The sequence below is a fragment of the Coptis chinensis genome, chromosome 3 (genome assembly GCF_015680905.1).
Source record: "Coptis chinensis isolate HL-2020 chromosome 3, ASM1568090v1, whole genome shotgun sequence".
Lineage (NCBI taxonomy): Eukaryota > Viridiplantae > Streptophyta > Magnoliopsida > Ranunculales > Ranunculaceae > Coptis > Coptis chinensis.
Genome location: NC_141458.1, coordinates 96,062,706 through 96,080,682, shown reverse-complemented (window position 1 = coordinate 96,080,682; position 17,977 = coordinate 96,062,706). Strand labels below are relative to the sequence as shown.

At 36.9% G+C, this 17,977-nt stretch overlaps 2 protein-coding genes and 1 long non-coding RNA gene across 5 annotated transcripts; 2 read left to right on the top strand and 1 right to left on the bottom strand.

Annotated features, from left to right (window-relative positions):
* The first annotated feature begins 6,737 nt into the window (after positions 1-6,737).
* LOC147511876 (uncharacterized) lies at positions 6,738-8,426 on the top strand. Of its 2 annotated transcripts, XR_015217092.1 has the most exons (3): positions 6,784-7,323; positions 7,906-7,981; positions 8,093-8,426. It is a non-coding gene; the product is annotated as an uncharacterized LOC147511876 (long non-coding RNA). The 2 variants fall into 2 exon arrangements; XR_015217091.1 differs by having other exon boundaries at positions 6,738-7,981.
* Positions 8,427-12,086: 3,660 nt separating this feature from the next.
* LOC147511875 (uncharacterized) lies at positions 12,087-15,249 on the top strand. 2 transcript variants are annotated; one of them, XM_086603481.1, is made up of 6 exons: positions 12,087-12,322; positions 12,536-12,731; positions 13,199-13,337; positions 13,438-13,554; positions 13,637-13,739; positions 14,637-15,249. In XM_086603481.1, exons 2-6 carry the CDS (start codon positions 12,613-12,615, stop codon positions 14,804-14,806), a joined length of 648 nt encoding a protein of 215 aa, XP_086459607.1. In that variant the 5' UTR covers positions 12,087-12,322; positions 12,536-12,612; the 3' UTR covers positions 14,807-15,249. The 2 variants fall into 2 exon arrangements, with proteins under 2 accessions (XP_086459607.1, XP_086459608.1); XM_086603482.1 differs by lacking the exon at positions 12,536-12,731 and having other exon boundaries at positions 12,131-12,322.
* Positions 15,250-16,088: 839 nt separating this feature from the next.
* Positions 16,089-16,999, bottom strand: LOC147511874 (Oleosin family protein). The gene has a single exon (XM_086599429.1). The coding sequence runs from the start codon at positions 16,917-16,919 to the stop codon at positions 16,473-16,475; it is 447 nt and encodes a 148-aa protein (XP_086455555.1). The 5' UTR covers positions 16,920-16,999; the 3' UTR covers positions 16,089-16,472.
* Between the last annotated feature and the right edge of the window lie 978 nt (positions 17,000-17,977).

The window sequence follows — 17,977 nt, the reverse complement described above, 5'->3', positions numbered from 1 at the left end:
ACATTTTAGTGACTTAGCATCAAGTTTGCTTCTAGCTTGGTCACTAATGTGGACATAGGACACACAACCAAAACACTTTCAAATGGGAAAGGTTCACATTCTTCCCGCTCCACACTTCCTCTGAAATCTTAAAATCTAAAGGTACTGACGATCCTATATTGATCAGGTAAGCTGTTGTGCTAAACCTTTTCGCCTAGAATTGCTTGGTAAGCCTGCTAGTGTACGCATACACCTAGCTTTCTCTGTCAGTGTTCTATTCATCCTCTCTATAACCCCATTCTGCTGAGGTGTCCCTAGCAAAGTCTTTTCCATCTCGATATCATTGTCAGCATAATACTTCTTAAAACCTGAATCCTCATACTCTCCACCGTTGTCGGATCTTAGCTTCTTTACTTTCAACCTTGTCTCATTCTCAACCATGGCCTTCTAAGTCTTGAACACTTCAGATACTTCTGACTTATGGCTCAAGAAATAGACCCACACATTCTTAGTATGGTCATCAATGAAAGTCACAAAATACAAATTTCCGCCAAGTGAAGAGACATTAGCTAGCTGGCCCCCAAACATCTATATGAATCAACTTAAGCTTGCTAGTTTTCTTACTGAGTCTGACCCATCTTCTAAAAACTCACCCACTTCTGATTTCCAAATAAACAGTTCTCACATAAGTCAATTTCAGTCGACTATAACTGTGGGAGTTTACTAGAGGAGTGAAGGATTTGCATTCCTTTCTCACTCATGTGGCCAAGTTTGCAATGCTAAACATTCAGATCCTTTTTGCCATGTGCCACAGCAATCAACTCACAACTATGTCTAGTCAAGTAGAGAGTACCATCTTTCATGCCATTTGCAACAACCATTGAACCCTTCGAGACCTTCCAAGTGTTACCGATGAAGACTATAACAAATCCTTCACTTGACAATTGCCCAACATAAATCAAATTCTTCCTCAAATCCAGAACGTGTCTAACGACCCTCAATTATCATGACGAGCCATTCATCTTGACATGCACGTCACCCTTGCCGACAATGTCACAAGGTTATTCATCACCAAGAAAGACCGTTCCAAGGTCACCTTCGGTATAGTTCTTAAAGAACTCTCGATGTGAGATAGCATGGAAAGATGTGCCAAAATCAAGCACCCAAGACTCCTTCTTTATGCTCCATCGAACGTATTAAAGCATCATCTACCATTTCAACAACATTAGTTTCTTGATTCTTTTTCTTGTTCTTATTGTTGTTATTGTTTCTTGGTGCCGAGCAATTGCTACTATAGTGACCAGGTTTCCCACAATTGTAGCATATAACTTCACTTATATCTCGAGGATTATGTTCAACGCTTTGCAATTGGGGGGATTGAGATTTCGATCTCCCCCTATCTTTTTTCTTACCACGACTCTTGTATGAATTTCTTCCTCTACTTTCAGTATTTAATGTCGACCCTGAAGTTAAAAGACTATCTTGTCTCTAGATTTTCTCGGTTAGTACCATACTAATCACGTGTTCAAACTTCAACTAGGTCATTCCCGCAGAGCCACTAATAACCGCCATAGTCGCCTTCCAACTTGGAGGCAATTGTCCAAGTATCACCAAAGCTAGCACCTCAACACTAAATGTAATCTCAACCGACTCCAATTGGTCTTTAGTTTGGTTGAATTCATTTAGGTGATCCTTGAAGGAGTTCACCTCCAACATTTTTATGCTAAAGAGTTTGGTGATCAAATAGACTTTGTTCGCGGCCGAGGGTTGTTCATACATGGTAGTAAGTACCTCCATGAGAGACTTCGTCATCTTCGAGAGACTCAATTAGATTTTGGCCAATGCCTTTTTATCTTGCAAAGCCCATATGCTTTGTAGAATCTCTTCGGGCCTCTCACTTATCAAAGTTTTTATCAAATCTTTTTGATAGAGTATGTCCTCAATTTGCATCTTCTAATAGCCGAAGTTTGTACCGTCAAACTTTTTTATCTTGTAGCTTTCTTTATCGATCGTCATGATTTCTAATGAACCAAACAATGGTGTAGAATCTCTTTAAGGAATTTCTATAAACACCTAGCTTGCAACACTAAAGATGTAGTCTTTTTCTCAAACACCTTGTATACTGAGAAATGATAAAAAGGTAGTTTACCTACGAAATGAACGATGAACTCAAAACGTAAGTAAACTAAAACTTATATTTTATTTATCTATATTTATCAAGTTTTCTACTCTCAATTCTATCAAAATAGAGTGGAGTAACAAATTCGTTCCACTCCTAGTTCTCTAGCATAGAATAATTTCATAGTTAACTAATCGGTCTTAAGTCTAATGAGAGGTTTACGAGGGGAATTCTATACTACGAGGTGAATGAAATTAACAAGTTACGAATAACGAAATGATACTGAATACTGAATGTGAATCTAGATAAAGAATTAGAGGGGAATTGATTCCACCTCGAATCCAACTTAATCACCTAGCATAGACTGTTGTAATCCAATCCTTACGTTCTTACTGTAAGAATTGCTCGTTCTAATCTCTAATTAACATGGCGTTTCTACGAATTATAACTAGCATGTGAGGTCGTTTACCCATTCTCATGGCGAAACACGACATTCTAGAATGGAATAGACTCTACAACGATTCTACACTTATACAACTAAGTTTTCATCAAGGCTTCATCAACCCCTCTAATGGAGGGAGGTTTAGCCTTGATTCATCAACCCATCATTTCCCATATTATTATAACTAAACATCATATCAAAATTCTAACTTGACTAATTTAACTAACAATACTTCAATCTAATTTAACAACTCAGAAATGATAATCAACAAGAATTAAAACTAGATCTATAATTTGAAATGACAAAATCGAAATTTAACAAATAGCTATTTTATTTATCAAACTAATTAAGAACAATGATTCTAAGAGTTTAATCTAAAACAAGAATTGAATTTAAACTAAACTTAATTTAATTAATGAAAACTAGATCTAGAATTATCTATTGTTTTAGGTCTAACTAGCTACCATTAACAAAGAGCTAAGCTTTGGTTTTTATATGTTCAGATCCAAAAATCGTGCATGGGCTTGGATCCATGTTTTGGAAGAGAATCGTGCCCAAAACCCAATTCTTCAAATTCAAAAGGCCTCTTCAGCTGCAGTTGGCTTCAATAGACTTTTCGTCCACTTCTGCTCCTCTGATTGGGTCAAGGCTTAGACCATTGGAAAGCTCTTTCCGAGCCGGTCGTTTTGACATAAGTTAGGCCCAACTCCGAGGTCTGAGTCCAAAGATACGGCCTTCGGAAGTTCTGCTGATTTTGAGTGCTGTTTCTGCCCGCGTTGACTTTGACTTTTCAGCTTTGACCGGGCTTTAGAAAGGCTTTGTCTTCTTGAATCTTGGCCTTTAATCACAGAACTCCTTAGCAACCAACCATTGCTCCTTTATCTCATCAAAGTGGCATATTTCTGCACATAATTGACTTTGAAGCCTGAAACGCATAAAAACACATAATAAGTATTAACTCTTAATTATTACTCACATAATTGGTCTAAAAGTATGACTGTTACAGGGTTAAAACTACAGTTTTGGGCTCTTATCATATACTATAATTCAACATAATGCACTGATACCACTTGTTGAGAGATTTCACTGGGAAGTCACACCTTAACCTAGTTACTCTCTATCCCAAATGACTTCTTGATAAGAGCCAAAAACTGTAGTTTAAACCCTTTAATAGTATTTCTATTTAGTTAATTATGTTATTAATAATATAGGTTTATCAGTAATTACGTGCTTTTGAGTATTTCAGGCTTCGGAGTTGAATAAATGTCAATTTGTTACTAATTAGGCTCTAAAAGGAGCTAAAGTAATTGCTAGGGAAGTTCCATGAAGAAAGCCCAAGTTTAATGGAGAAAAAACACGTATAAAGCCCAAGTCAAAATTGTAAAGTGAAAGTCAAACCGGATTAGAGAGCTGAAGAAAAGTCAACCGATCAACGAGTATATAAAGAGAGCCCATAAACGCTGACACGTAATTTGGGATTAGGGCGGTAGTGCAACAATTGCCTTTAGTGGAATAAGCCAATATTTGTTGACGGACTTGGGTCGTATGTTCGGGGCGAACATGGGAAGCCCAAGCCCGTCATGAGGCCCAACCCTAATTTCTCCTCATGGTCACTGTTGTAGCCTATAAATAGAATACTCTTTCTCTCTGGCCGAAATTCACTATTCACTGGTTCTGAAAAAGAGGCAAGAAAAGTAGATCTGAATTTGTTTCTGATATTGAGAGAAAGAAGGGGATTGGTAGATCGTTGTCCACACAACGTCCAATCTATTCTAAAAGAATACAACAGAAGATCAAGAGGTTGATTGTTGATTTCGGATTTGATAAAGCTTGGATTCTCAAAGTTATCTAAACCGATTATCAAAGGTATGTTTTCCAATCACAAATCGTGGACACCCATTAATTCCGCTGCGCGTGGAGTACACAATTTGTAGAAATAGTCATTCTGAAATAACGGTTCCTACAATAAATAGGCTAGGAACCAAAAAAGCCGTGTAACTATTTGCAATTCCTCTCTCTTTCGTAGTTGTTTTTTGTAACTTCCTCCTCTTTTAAAGCTGCCACCAGCAAGGAAAATAAAATTTTAGTTTTTTCATCTCAATTTCTCCTCTCCATGAAGAATAAACCATCTCAAATTAACTAATTTTGTTGAATCTTAATCTCCTCTCTATGAAAATTTAAACCAACTCAGATCAAATAATTTTGTTGAATCTCTGTCTAAATTAGATAAAAAATTGAAGGAAGAAATTGAGGAAAAAAAAAGATTTTAGGTACTTTTTATGGATGAGATCTGAAAATAAATTGTTCAATATTTAAAGACTTGTTTTAATCTTAAAGTGGGTATTTAGAATTTGAATTGGAATTATGGAGAGGAGAAAATCATCTAGTTATTTAGTTATGTATTTGTGAAGAAGATGAAAAAAATTAAAAAATAAAAAATAAAAACATATAAAAGATGGCGTAGGGTGCTTTTGCACTACTCCAACCAAATAGGTGAAGTGAATTATCATTGCAATTCCTTGTCATGCATTACGATGTAATTGAACCAAACAGAGCATATAGTCATCTAACTCGTCCTAATAGAACGAATTCGTGGATGGTGATTATATATCTTCTTCATCCACCACTTTACATTCTTTTAGATAAAAAAAAAAGTTTTGGTTAGTGGTGGCGGAGAGAAGTGGTGGCAAAGGTGGATGAAAAACAATAGTTACGGGTATTTTGGTCAGATAAAAGTAACAAATCGTCTAAACTCTAAAGGTACCAAATTGTGAAAAATTGGAAGTTCATAGTATTGATAAACACTTAATGGTCATAATGTACAACGTACTTTACATCTTTTTGCAATTTAGATGCAATTTTTTTTTTTTTTTTTTTGCACTGTAGTACTCTATACAATGGTTTTTCTTTCAGGTAACGGCCATGGGCCAAAAATTCCGATAAAAAAATGCTGACATGTCATTTTTTTTTTGCTACTGTAGCGTCATATCACTGTTTGGTATGCCACAACGGCTGAAAACAACACATGAAAGGCACGTGATCCATTTTACTCTCCTTCCCCAATTTTTTTGCGCCCATTTAACCTTGTTTGAAAATTAAAAATGGGTATGGCTAAAAAGACATCAACTAACAAATGTCAACACCTAATAAACCATGCATAAATGTTGTCTTGTAAATTGAAATTATTTGAAATTTGAATATGTGTGAGGATTGAGAAACGGATTAATCAGTTGGATGTATTTATTGGCTTAAATTGCTATAAAAACTCAAACAGACTATAGTTAGGTTTATTTAGTGAAAACAAATAATGGTGAAGGGAAAGGTATTTGAAATTCAGGGAGATAGTAAACAATTTGAGAAATCAGTTGAAGCAATTCGAAAAATGATGCAAACAAAGAATGGTAGGAGGATATTTATGGAGATTGCGATGGAAGATGATGAGATATGTTTGAGAGTTTGTACTAACAGTGGCAGAATTTGTTGTATTGAAATGATGAAGGAGAATGGAGAGGGAAGTGAAGTTCGACGAAAACAAGAACCAAGTCCAGAAGTTCCACCAAGATTTGAGAGACACCTTAGAAGATCATCCAGGCTAGCAGAAGCAGCAACAGTATCACCAGCAACACAATCAGCAACACCAACAGCAACAGGGCCATCTAGGCAGCAAGTTAAAGAGGTTGTGTTGGCTCTACATGTTGCTGGTGTATGCATGACGAGCATGACAAAGAAGAGGTTGTGTTGATTGAAGTGTTGTTGTGGTGTTTGAAGTTAGACTTGGATTTGTGTCATGTTCTAGGTTTAGTTTTTGTGTGTTAAGTTTGTTTTAATTTCATAGTCAAGTGTGTCATGCTTTAGGTTTAGTTTTTGTGTTTTAAGTTTGTTTGTTTCGTTTATGCAATAGAGTTATGTGAATTGGTTTCGTAGACAAGAAGAAGTTGTGAATTTGGTATTTAATTTCTTTTTTCAGTTTTTAAGAAAACAAAAAACGTGTTTCTCACGTGCTTTATTAATGTCACCTAATGAAATAAATGGACACTTTGTGTATTCCGGTGGCCACATTGAGTCATAGTCTAAAAGTGTAAAAAAACTAATTGTACAGAGTACTAAAGTACAAAAAAAAAATAATAATAATATATATATATATATCGGTTTGTCTAGAGTGCCACTCTAATCTCACACTTTTCCTAGTCCCTCCGATTTCATCCTGATCTAACAGCTAAAATGATTTTGCCCAAATCAAAAACAAGTGGGGGTATAATTGTCATTTCTTACACAAATTAGATTTTGGAAGCAAAACCCACGCCTCTTTCTTCTTCCTCACTACCTCATTCTCTACTGACCTAACCCCCCTCTTCTTGCTATTCTCCTCAACAATGAACACGATCTGATGAAAAGAAATAGTCTTGTTGATGTTAAACCCACTACTCACCTCTAAAATCTTAGCCCCATTTTTCTACTACTTGGCCACAGCATTATCAGTTTCTAATGGTGGAAGCCAAGCAGAGAGACATCCTCACATGTACAGAAGCTCAACTGAGCGACAGAAAGCTCTGAATTCATGTCCACGAGACTTTTAAGCCTAAGTAAAACACTTTCTAAGCCTAAGTTCGAGACTTTTTTTCGCCTAGGTTCGATTTCTTTTGACATCATTTGAGTGAATTAGTTTGTACTATTTTTTTTTTTATGATTCTAGTTTGAATTGGGTGGTTAACTGTATCAGCAGAAATTGTGTCTGAACCACTAGGAGCTGTATTGGTCATCTCGACATGGAACTATCCTATCTGTATGTAGCAATCATTGAAATCTTACTTACGTGTGCGCCTATATGTATGACTGTATCTGACTTAAGTGCCTATCAATATTTAGCAATCCTTGAATGTATACAAATAATTATGTGCTACTGATTCAAGTTATTCGTGTTTTATCTTTAGTTCCTAATGATATTGTTCCAGATTTTTGTCACTTCACTGTTCATAAAAAACAGGGATTCATTTCCTTTATATGTTTATGAATAATCAATAAGTTCAAATAGAATGTATATGGTTAACTTTTTATCATTCCCTTTGCTTACCCTACAGCCGTGTTCTTTGAACTATCTAGGAATATGCAGTTCGCTCATTTGCCTCATCTTTCAACCAAAAGTTCCTTCATCTCCCTTTCTTTTGATTTTGTTCTTTACCTGTTGGGAAAAATTATTTAACTTGTGGCTAAACCATTATATCCTAATTCTGATCAACTCTTCTTCATTTTTTCCCCTTATATTTGCCCGAATTTGAGTTTGTAGTTTTTTGCTAGATATTAAGGGTTCTTGCTCATTGCCGAACGTCTTTTCTAATTTGGAACTCATTCATTTCATTTTTTTCAGTTAGACATGAAAGTGTTTGGACGCTCGAAGTGGTCTACTAGCTTGTGCTCTTCCTGTCAAGTTGCAAACGCCGTGGGTAGCATTCGAACTGTTGCTTCCTTATTGGTCATAGGCTATTGATACTTCAGTTTTTTTGTTTGTTCTTGGTGAGGTGTTTAATAGCATTTTCTGATTTTACAACTTCCAGCAGGATCAAGGGCACCACCTCAGTTGAAATTGCGTCTGGTCTCAATTGGTATTTGAAGTATTGGTGCGGTGCTCATATTTCGTGGGACAAAACTGGTGGTGTTCAGTTGTCGTCCATTAATTCCAAGCCCTGGAGCACTACTAGTTGTAAAAGTTGATGTATCTAATGTTATTACTCATTAGCGAGTGCGTGTTTCTTATAATATTGTAGTGAATATGAAGTCCTTTTTTTGGTAAGCCATTTAAGCAGGCATGGATGTGCTTGAATTGAAGAATGTAGGATCTGTTCATGTAAAAGTAATTGATTATACTTTTATCAAATTTGTCTCTTTTTATTTGCCTAGTATTTTTTGTCTTTCATATTTCTAGTACAAGGAAACAATGTGAATTGAGAAACAAAGTTCATTGCAGTCTGCTTTTTACGAGAGGCCAACATGCCAAAAGAAGCCTATGCCCTAACAAGGCATCTTGTGATGTTCCTTAGCTTCCAAACAATATGACTATGTTAGAAGAATCTAGCTTTGTGGAATTTTTAAATTTGATGAGAAGTAGGCTTTTGGGATCGACGCGTGTGTACTAAAGAGGGGCAAGTAAATTAGGCTTTTTGTGCTAGTGGGAAGTGTTGGAATAGCAAGCAAATCGCTTTTTTTTTCTAACTTTTGAGAAGCCGTACATTGCAACTATACATTGCTTAGTAATAGAAGTTTATGCAGTTCCTTAAAGCTCGTGGAATTGCACATCAAAATTCTAGAATGAGCGGGATAGACAAATTTAACTTCTTTGGGTTCTCCGGCAAGTTCATCTAGCTAGAGCATCCTATCTTATAATTCGACTCTCGACAAAACACACTCCCGACATAACAAAACTCGACATGCATACCAAACTTACACTAACACTATAACAAACTCTGACGTGCAGGCCTAATGTATAAACTATAACTCCTGACATAGTTTATGACTATAACGTTGACTATTTCTTGCGAAATTTTGTTGTTATATCGAACCTTATGAACTTGCAAAAAAATGGCGTGTCTGTTTGGACTTTGTCCCAAACGGCATGGCCACACCGTTTCGGACTAAGGCCAAACGGTGTGGCCATGCCGTTTGGGACAAAGTCCATACAGACACGCCATTTTTTTTATCCAAGTTCAAATCCAAACGATATGGCCACACCGTTTGGACTTAGTCCCAAACGGCATGGCCACACCGTTTGGGACTAAGTCCAAACGGTGTGGCCATATCGTTTGGATTTGAACTTGCAAAAAAATGGCGTGTCTGTTTGGACTTTGTCCCAAACGGCATGGCCACACCGTTTGGACTTAGTCCCAAACTGCATGGCCACACCGTTTGGTACTAAGGCCAAACGGCATGGTTATATCGTTTGGACTTAGTCCCAAACTGCATGGCCACACCGTTTGGTACTAAGGCCAAACGGCATGGCCACACCGTTTGGGACAAAGTCCAAACAGACACATTTGATTGTTGAAGGTGTTTGATAGTTTTGTAACATACATTGAGCAATCAAATTATTGGAATCCATTCCAAGGGGAAAATAAGTTATCCCCAAGGTCGATTAGTTTTTCGGTTTCTTCCATTTTGCAAAATATTTGACTTAGCTGTGATTGTTATTTGCATTTTGTTAGTTAAAATAGTTAAGAGAACTTTGTTTTTTGATCATGTTGAACGATTTATTCGTGGGATGCCAAGTCTTGTGGAAGGGAGTGTAATTAATAGCTTAAGGTAGGATTCAAGGTGCGATAGCAATAGCTAGAACCAATTTATACACTCTTTGATTCCTTTTGCCTCACAACTTTGCCCAGAAAATTGAGTTGCCTCACAAATACCTGAAGACAAGCCAAAAGAGTGAAAATAACTAAATAAGCCACTTATAGTTCGGTACCGCTTATAGTTTTATACTGAAAGGCACAGTTGATACATGAAATTCATAATATATGAAATTTCTATTTCTCACTCCCCGAAAGTATAAATAACTATCTGACCACAAGACAAATACATGAAAAACTTCAGCTCATCAACCTTATTTATAATCAAGCACAATTGGAATTTGAGCACAATTTTTTCATGAAAAACTTTTAGCGATCGTCTTCATAATCTACTTCTTCTTCAACAATCGTGATCTTGATATTGTTGATACTTCAGCCTCGAGAAATTCCATCTCATTCATTCCTTCGCCATTGTACCAATGCAAGAAGACCTTCCTACGAAACATAACTGTAAATTTTTGCACATAATTGTAATCCAAAGCAATTATTGTGAAGCTACATCCAAAGCAACTTAGGATAACTCATCATCGACAACGCCACACGACATCCAAAGCAACTTAAGCCAATAACACCTTAACCAGCCACTTGATAATACACAAAACCGCTAAGAGAAGACAGACCAACAACAACTTAAATATTAACATTCCGATTGAGTGAATTTCGAATCGGTCGTTATCCTCCTTGTGCAAATAGAAGCTCGACTCGGTTAGGGGGGGAAAATGTGGGAGCTCGACTCTCATTTATATTCAACGACGACGAGCTTCCACAATTATTTTCTTCATCCACCCACTTAAAATACCTACATTTCTTATCCTTAGGCAAACGTTTGTCATTTTTTTTTCGCAAAACACGTAAAGATCGCCCAGATTCATTTGGGTATTCGAGACTCTATTAAGAACCGAGCTTCCACAATAAGGGCACCTCAATTATAGATCGAATTTCACCGTAGAAGGAAGGAAAAAATTAAAAAATCAAAATATGCAAATGTAAAATCACCTAAATATGTAATAACTATGGAACCCTAAACCAATAACATTAAAAACAAATGAACAAACAAAAGTAAAAGCGAGAATATGCTAGTTCAAAACTTTTGAGTTCAAAAGAGTTCACCGAATATGCTAGTTCAACGAACTCGACAGAGTTCGCCGAACTCGACAGAATTCAAAACTCGATGAGTTCACCGAATATGCTAGTTAAAACTCTGACAGAGTTCAAAACTCTGATAGAATACGGCATGAAGAATACGACAGAGTTCAAAACACCCGAGTTTTAAAAAACAGCTTATCGGTCTGTTTTCGCTAACCTCCAAGCCAAGATGGAATTTGAAGCCCAAAATAGCACCGGTTGCCAATCCCACGAGGTAATAGCACCCAATATTTACATAGGCGACAATAGCTTGCCAACCGGCACCAATGGCCACACCACGCAAATTAAGTCATGTTTAATACTTGAGGTCTACTAATTTCATTGTACAAGTTCAACATTTCAGCAAGAACTTTCAAATTGTCCCAAGGAAAACATATATGCACAACAATGCAATATACTAACCCGATAAACAACAAAGGGTTAGCATTAAGCTCATTAAAGTATAGAAACAACCCATTTCTTTCTCATGATTGTTAACCAACAAGTAAACAAACCTATCTTATATTGATTGCTTTACCACTTAAAAGATACATTTTTAGAGTTTTATATGGTTTTCACAAATGAAGCAAGCAATCAAATAGAGTAGTAAATAGAGAGAGTTGGGAAAAAAATTGTACCAACTACTTTAGAAGGAGGGCCTTCGTCCTTTAAACCCACCACCACCATGACCTCTCCGGATCGGCCAGGATGGTTTGATCAGCCTCTGGGTTATGAATTTTGGGAGAGAGAGAGAGAGAGAAAACCCAATTTCGTGTTTTTTGTGATTTTCGTTTTTTTTTATTTTGACATAACGCGAAATTTTGAAATGTCGGTTTTATCAGTGAATTAGATCTTCAGATCTTGAGGGCGAGATCGGACGGCTGAGGAGAAGAGTGAGATAAGAGTGGCACTCTAGACAAACCGTATATATATATATATATATATAAATTGCAAAAACATAGTGTTGTACATTTATATATATAAATTGCAAAAACATATATATAATATGTTGTACATTATACCCGTTAAGTGTATTGATAAACTCTAAAGTTGGGCTACAATATAGGAAAAAAAATAAAAGTTCCGTGGTACTTAAGAGCTATAAACTCTAAGTTTGATAATCCAATGCTTATCCTGAACCAATGCTTGTTGTAAAGTTTGACTTGTGTCATTTACCCACAAAAAAAGTCCTCAGTGACAAAATATAACAAGAAGGAGTTTTAACCAAAATTTAACAAATACTGAACTAAAACTATCAGTGTGCATATTGTACGATACAAACATGTTGTCACATTCTAGGCTTTGCCAAGCTGTGCATTAGAGGTTAGTGATGTCCAATTCATACACATTTGTTACTTAGAGACTAGTGAAAGTAATTATTACTAATTTCTACATACACAACTAATGTTTGATAAAATGTGTGAAACAATACTTGCCTATTTTTTGTCTCTCCCATCTGTAACTCTATATTTGTAAAACAGCTTTTCATTAGGCTGGTCTGTGAATAAATGTAGATTGTTTGTTCTGGTTTTGTAGGATGACGGATAAGATCAGTTGAAATCAACAATGAGTTAACGTTCTTTTCGTAAATCAAACTGCAAGGCCACCGAGTGATGTTTTTCAGATTCCTGCAACATACTACAATGAATCTTATTTCAGTTTATAAGATGTATTTTCTGCTTTACTTTTATTGGCTCATCATCGGCTCCCTATCTCAAGACCATGAAACTATGTAAGCACGATTTACTTATGGAATATTATAAGATTATGAGCATTTACTCCTCCTTGAAGACTATGCAAAACATTAACAAATGAAACTACTACTAAGCCTTTATTTGTCTCAATTGCACTTTTGGTTTGTCTCGTGGGTGCTAAAATGACAGGAATTGAAACTCAGTTAAATGCTTAGCATTTATAGATGAAGTTGTTACCGTAGCGCAAAATGTCGTTTAGGAGTTAATTTTTGGTTCGCCAGAATACCATTTCTTGTGAAGTTTATTCAGAATTTTGAATCTGTCAGATATTTTTATATCCCAAAGAATTTTGCAGCATTTTGTTTTATGGTCGTCAGTATCGCATATGTTTTTAAGAAATAGTAGTCGCATCTTGTATTCTTATTATCATCCAATATTTGGTGTCATTCAGCTTTTGAAAAATGGGTCACAGGAGTGAATGTTTCTTTTACTGCATGTTTTGTAGGGTATACAGCAAAGTGTTGAATGTTGGGGAGGAGCTGTGGCAGGAAACTTTACCTTTGAAAATGGGTTCGTGCCTTTATGAGCTACATGGACTGAAAGCATCCATGTGGTACGAGGTGAAGATATCCTATCCCGCTTCTGTATGTACACACTATCTTCCCTTTTTCTCTTTGCCCTTTCCTTTTCCTTTTTCTCCTGCACTTTTTCATGATCAAAGCTAATAAGGTTTTTGAAAAACAGATCCCATCAAGTTTTTCTATTGAACTGAAGAGAGGCAAATCAGCACTTGGACATAATTGGAAAAGGAGACTGCTCAACACCGAGAAACTTATATTTAAGGTTGATGGTAAAGATTTGGTAAGTCATCATGTTTAGTCAGTAGTGATCCCGAGCTTGTGATATTTATAATGTTATTTTCTGATAACAATTTAGAATGCAGAATTCTGATCGGGGTGGCATGTATGTTCTGGTTAGTGTGGAACCTGCTGGGGTTGTAGCAATTCCACATGTACGGGAAAGAGAAACTGTTATCTTCAATATAGGTATCTTATTCTTCCTTTTAATCAACGAATTTTATGAGTTGTGTGTTTAAGGATCCTTTCTTTGCTTCCCTAGGACCAAAGTTGCAGGCTGTTAAAAATTGACCCATGTACATATTATCATTGTGAAGTCGTCATTATCATCTAAATGGACAAGTTTAATGAAAAACAAAGATGCTTTTCTAACAAAACGAGATGGAGTCACAATAGTATTCATCTGAATACAGTATCAGTAATAGTGCTCTTGCTGATCGTGAAAAACATGATCAGTTACTGAACTATTCAACACAAAACTTTACCTCCGTGGATATCTTTATTGCACCTTTCTAACCCATCTTTGGGGCTTTGTATAAAATGTAAGATTATACGATTTTATATAGATCAGAGTTTACAGACAACTAAAACTGCATAAAAGTGGGTTCTTTTGTATGAAATAGAAAGACAGCGGGAGAATGATGATCCCATCTCCTGAGCTACATATCTTCTTAGCTGCAGGGCAATGCCTTCAAACTGTATAATTTCTTTTCAGTGATGCACTGCCACATAGTCTTGCATAATCATACCGTCATATACTTGTACTCGAGTAGTCCTGGATGTTATCTTCAACAAGGCAATTTTTTTTTCTCTTGGTAATATGAACTCTATTATAAATGAAAATATAATGTGGTCGATAAATCGGTGATCCTCATATCCTATGCATTCGATTTTGGTGATGCCCAAGTTCCTTCTTAGATTGATACCTTTCTCATTTCCGTGTAATTGCTGTATTTGGTCAATTAAATACCACCGTAGTCACTGGTTAGAAGTATCTTCCATTTATGATGAAACCCTGAAAATAATACCTCAGATACAAATTTACAATTCATTTAGCCGCAATTTGTTGTATCTTAATCATTGCAGTATGTGATGAACTGTTACTTGGAATTCCACATAAAGCTTGGTGGGTTGGAAGTTTGGTGTTACTCTGTTTGGCATTGGCTTTTGTTGCTCCCCATTTTCTTCCGTCATCTCTGCTGAAGAAGAATCCAAGCTTGGTCTCCAATGTCTCAACCAGTTCGAAAGACTCTTGACATTTGTATCAGTGCCATCAGTTTCCCATTTTGCTAGTTCTAGCTTCGTTAGTTGTCATTTTTTCTAGACTTTGAGTGTACCTGTGAATATATAAGTAGGAGTAACTTTGGTAACAGAGTGTGGCATCCCTTACGTGGTGATCTGGGTCATGTGGAAAACGAGAAATAGCCATGTCTTCAAGAACAAGGAGCTGTCTATGCACGGAACTATTTTGGAAGTGAAGAAGCTTATGGTATCTGTCTACTTCTGGGCAGAGAAGGAATTAGGACATGGTGCTGGGCCTGGTCTAGAGTAATACTGGGGAGCTAGCTTGTTTTAAGGTTTGTAGGGGGTACAAATGTTTAGTTCACTTCCTACAGCGTGAGAAACTCACTCACCTTTGTAATTGTGCTTTGCACTTGGCAAAAATTAAACTTATCAAGAAAATAGAGTTGTTTGGCAATTCATTGTCTCTTTGAAGTTGAGGGCTTTAAATGTTAATTGCTTAATTTAGTTGGAAATCCAAAGCTGTGTTCGGTAATTCGGTTCACATGGATCAAGATTCTGGAAAGTTAGGTACAGGGAAGAAGAAAAAAGACACTAACATCACATTTCTGAAAACTAACATCGAAAGAATGGTATTATCAGTTAAGCGTTATCTTTAGATCCACCCATCGCTCTTAACAGACATTTAAGGGGTCTAATTGTTAGCTGAAGGTTTCATACATGATTTAAGTTGTGCATGGATGTTAGGGTCCTTAACTACTACTTTACAACTCAAATACAAGCGAGCAATGTCATACAGCTCCATGCTAAGATAACGCATTTACACCCAAGCGCAAAAAGATTGAAAATACGATCCTCCAAAACTCTACCCAATTAATTACCCAACTCTGAGTGGATGATCTCTTCATCCCTACTTCAAAGTGCACGTGTCCAATGTCGGAGAGTCCCAAGGTTGGTGTACCGCATTGGTTCCTGTTTTATATGGGTCAGCTTATTGGGTAGCCATTGACAGGCCAACTGTGATTCAAATTTGCAGGGGCTCAACTTGTAGTGACTCTGCTAAGACTTGAGAGACATTACGAAAGCAAAATTTTCTGCTGAAAGAGATTCTGATTCCCCCTGGGTTCGACAATGCATGCTCACAACAGTGACACCAGATTTAATAGCTTCATGTGGGCTAAGCCCCGGTTATTTTTATTGCATTTGGTACAAAATTAAAGAAGTGATACTTCAGCTGGACTCATTGAGGCCTTGATACTAAGGTACAGTTTCTAAGGAGCAACCGTACAACTAAAATTGCCACAAACTGCAAATTATTTAGACATTACAATCTAAAACTTGAACACATGCACCTCCATTACGCTGCAGAGTGCGGATAAGCTAGATAACAGTGAAACAAAATACATGAGATGAGGAAGTAGAAACCAAAAACAAGGCTACTAAAGAAACAAAGCAGCTACACAATTTATGAAAAAAACTACATTACATCAACACTAAACCTTAGAACACGATTGAAACCAACATAACAACATACATTCATATGAATGCATGTGCATGCAAGGACTACAAGGAAAGGAAAGAAGCACGCATTACAACAACAACATCAAAAAAATAAGCAGTAGACAACACTTAAGCTAAGCTAAGCCCAACGCCTTAACCACCTTAACCACACAGAGCACCTTAAGCAGTAGTCTGCTGAGTGGCCTCTTGAGCCTTGTTTTGCACATACTGTCCATACTCCTTAGCCCTATCCTTCACTTCTCTAGCCTTATTAGCCAACCTCATCCGAGCATAATCCAGTTGGTCCGAACCAGCTGGGTGCTTACCAGAAACATAATTATAGATCCATGTCAAAGCACTAAGTGCAGCGACACCAAACCCGCCTGAGAACAAAAACCCGGTTACAGTCAAGAACAGAACTATTCCTGCTGGTACCAAAATGGGACTAAACAAAACCAGAATGGGTGTAGCCATAACCAAGGCGATCACAGTTCCGGTCAAAGTTAACCCGGACAAGACCAATGCAATAGTCCCAAGTGTAGCTGCTGTTAAGAACTTAACAGTTTGACGTGAACTTGGTGCTGAGTCAGAGAGTTTCTGAGTCGCTGGTTTTTGCTGATCAGCCATGATCAAAATGTTGAGACTAATTCACGAAGAGAACAAGTTGAATATAGAGTGTTATATTGAAATAGTGCAATGAGAATAGGTCTGTGAAGGTGGTGAGTTTTATAGAGGGAGTAAGGGAGGTAGGCGTGTGAACTGTGAGACATGTGGCATGATCACTTCGTTATGTGTGATGGACAGGATGTCGAGACGGTAAATTGTAAAAATTGTGACACGTGGGTGTTAGAGGTGGACCTAGGAAAGGTGAAGAGGAAACGTGGAAAAGAGGGGGTGGTTGATATAACGGTCTAATTGTGCTGCTTGGCTGGATTATGCTGATACTTCCCCTGTGGTGTGGGAGTTGCGCAGTGTGGTGCAGTTTTAAATGATTAGAGTGTCACGGACGCTCTGTTAGTTTTCAGTTTTCACGCCCTCAGTGCTTCATGTAGAGGTTAAAGTGTCTGTGATTTTCATGTCTTTAATTTTACTCTTCTAGTTTTAGGTAACCGATCAATCTTAAAGTTCTACTTCGGTTTTTAAAGTTGAAAGGCCATTTGGCGTTGCTGTAATTGTGAAGTAATTTATTTTTTACCTTTTTAGTTCACAATTTTCAGCAAATAAGCCGTTGTCTAATTAAACTAGCAAAATGCATGTTCGCACGTGGTTCAAAGCAAATCTAATTAAAGAGTTGATACAATCCCAATTTCTAAAAAAAATTGTGTAACTGTGGATGTATAAAGTCTTGGAAGTTGTAGCTATAAGCATGATAAAAGTGCGTGTTATTTCCAAAATCAATATTTGTGTGAAAATAGATATTATTTACCTCAACTCCAATACCCCATGGCCTAATGGAATCAAGTCATTGGTAGAGAGAGAGTAGATATGGTTTTCAACGTGGGAAAGCTTCAAACCAGGTGAGTTGAGAACCCATTAAAGCACAATGTCATAGAGTAATATAGGAACATACAAAATTTGCACATATGATCAGTTGTCTCTTAACCAATTAAACATAGTTTGACAGTACACCTGAGATGGTTCTAGAGGTGAATACTATCAAGTACTCAAGGCTTTGCATGTTCATT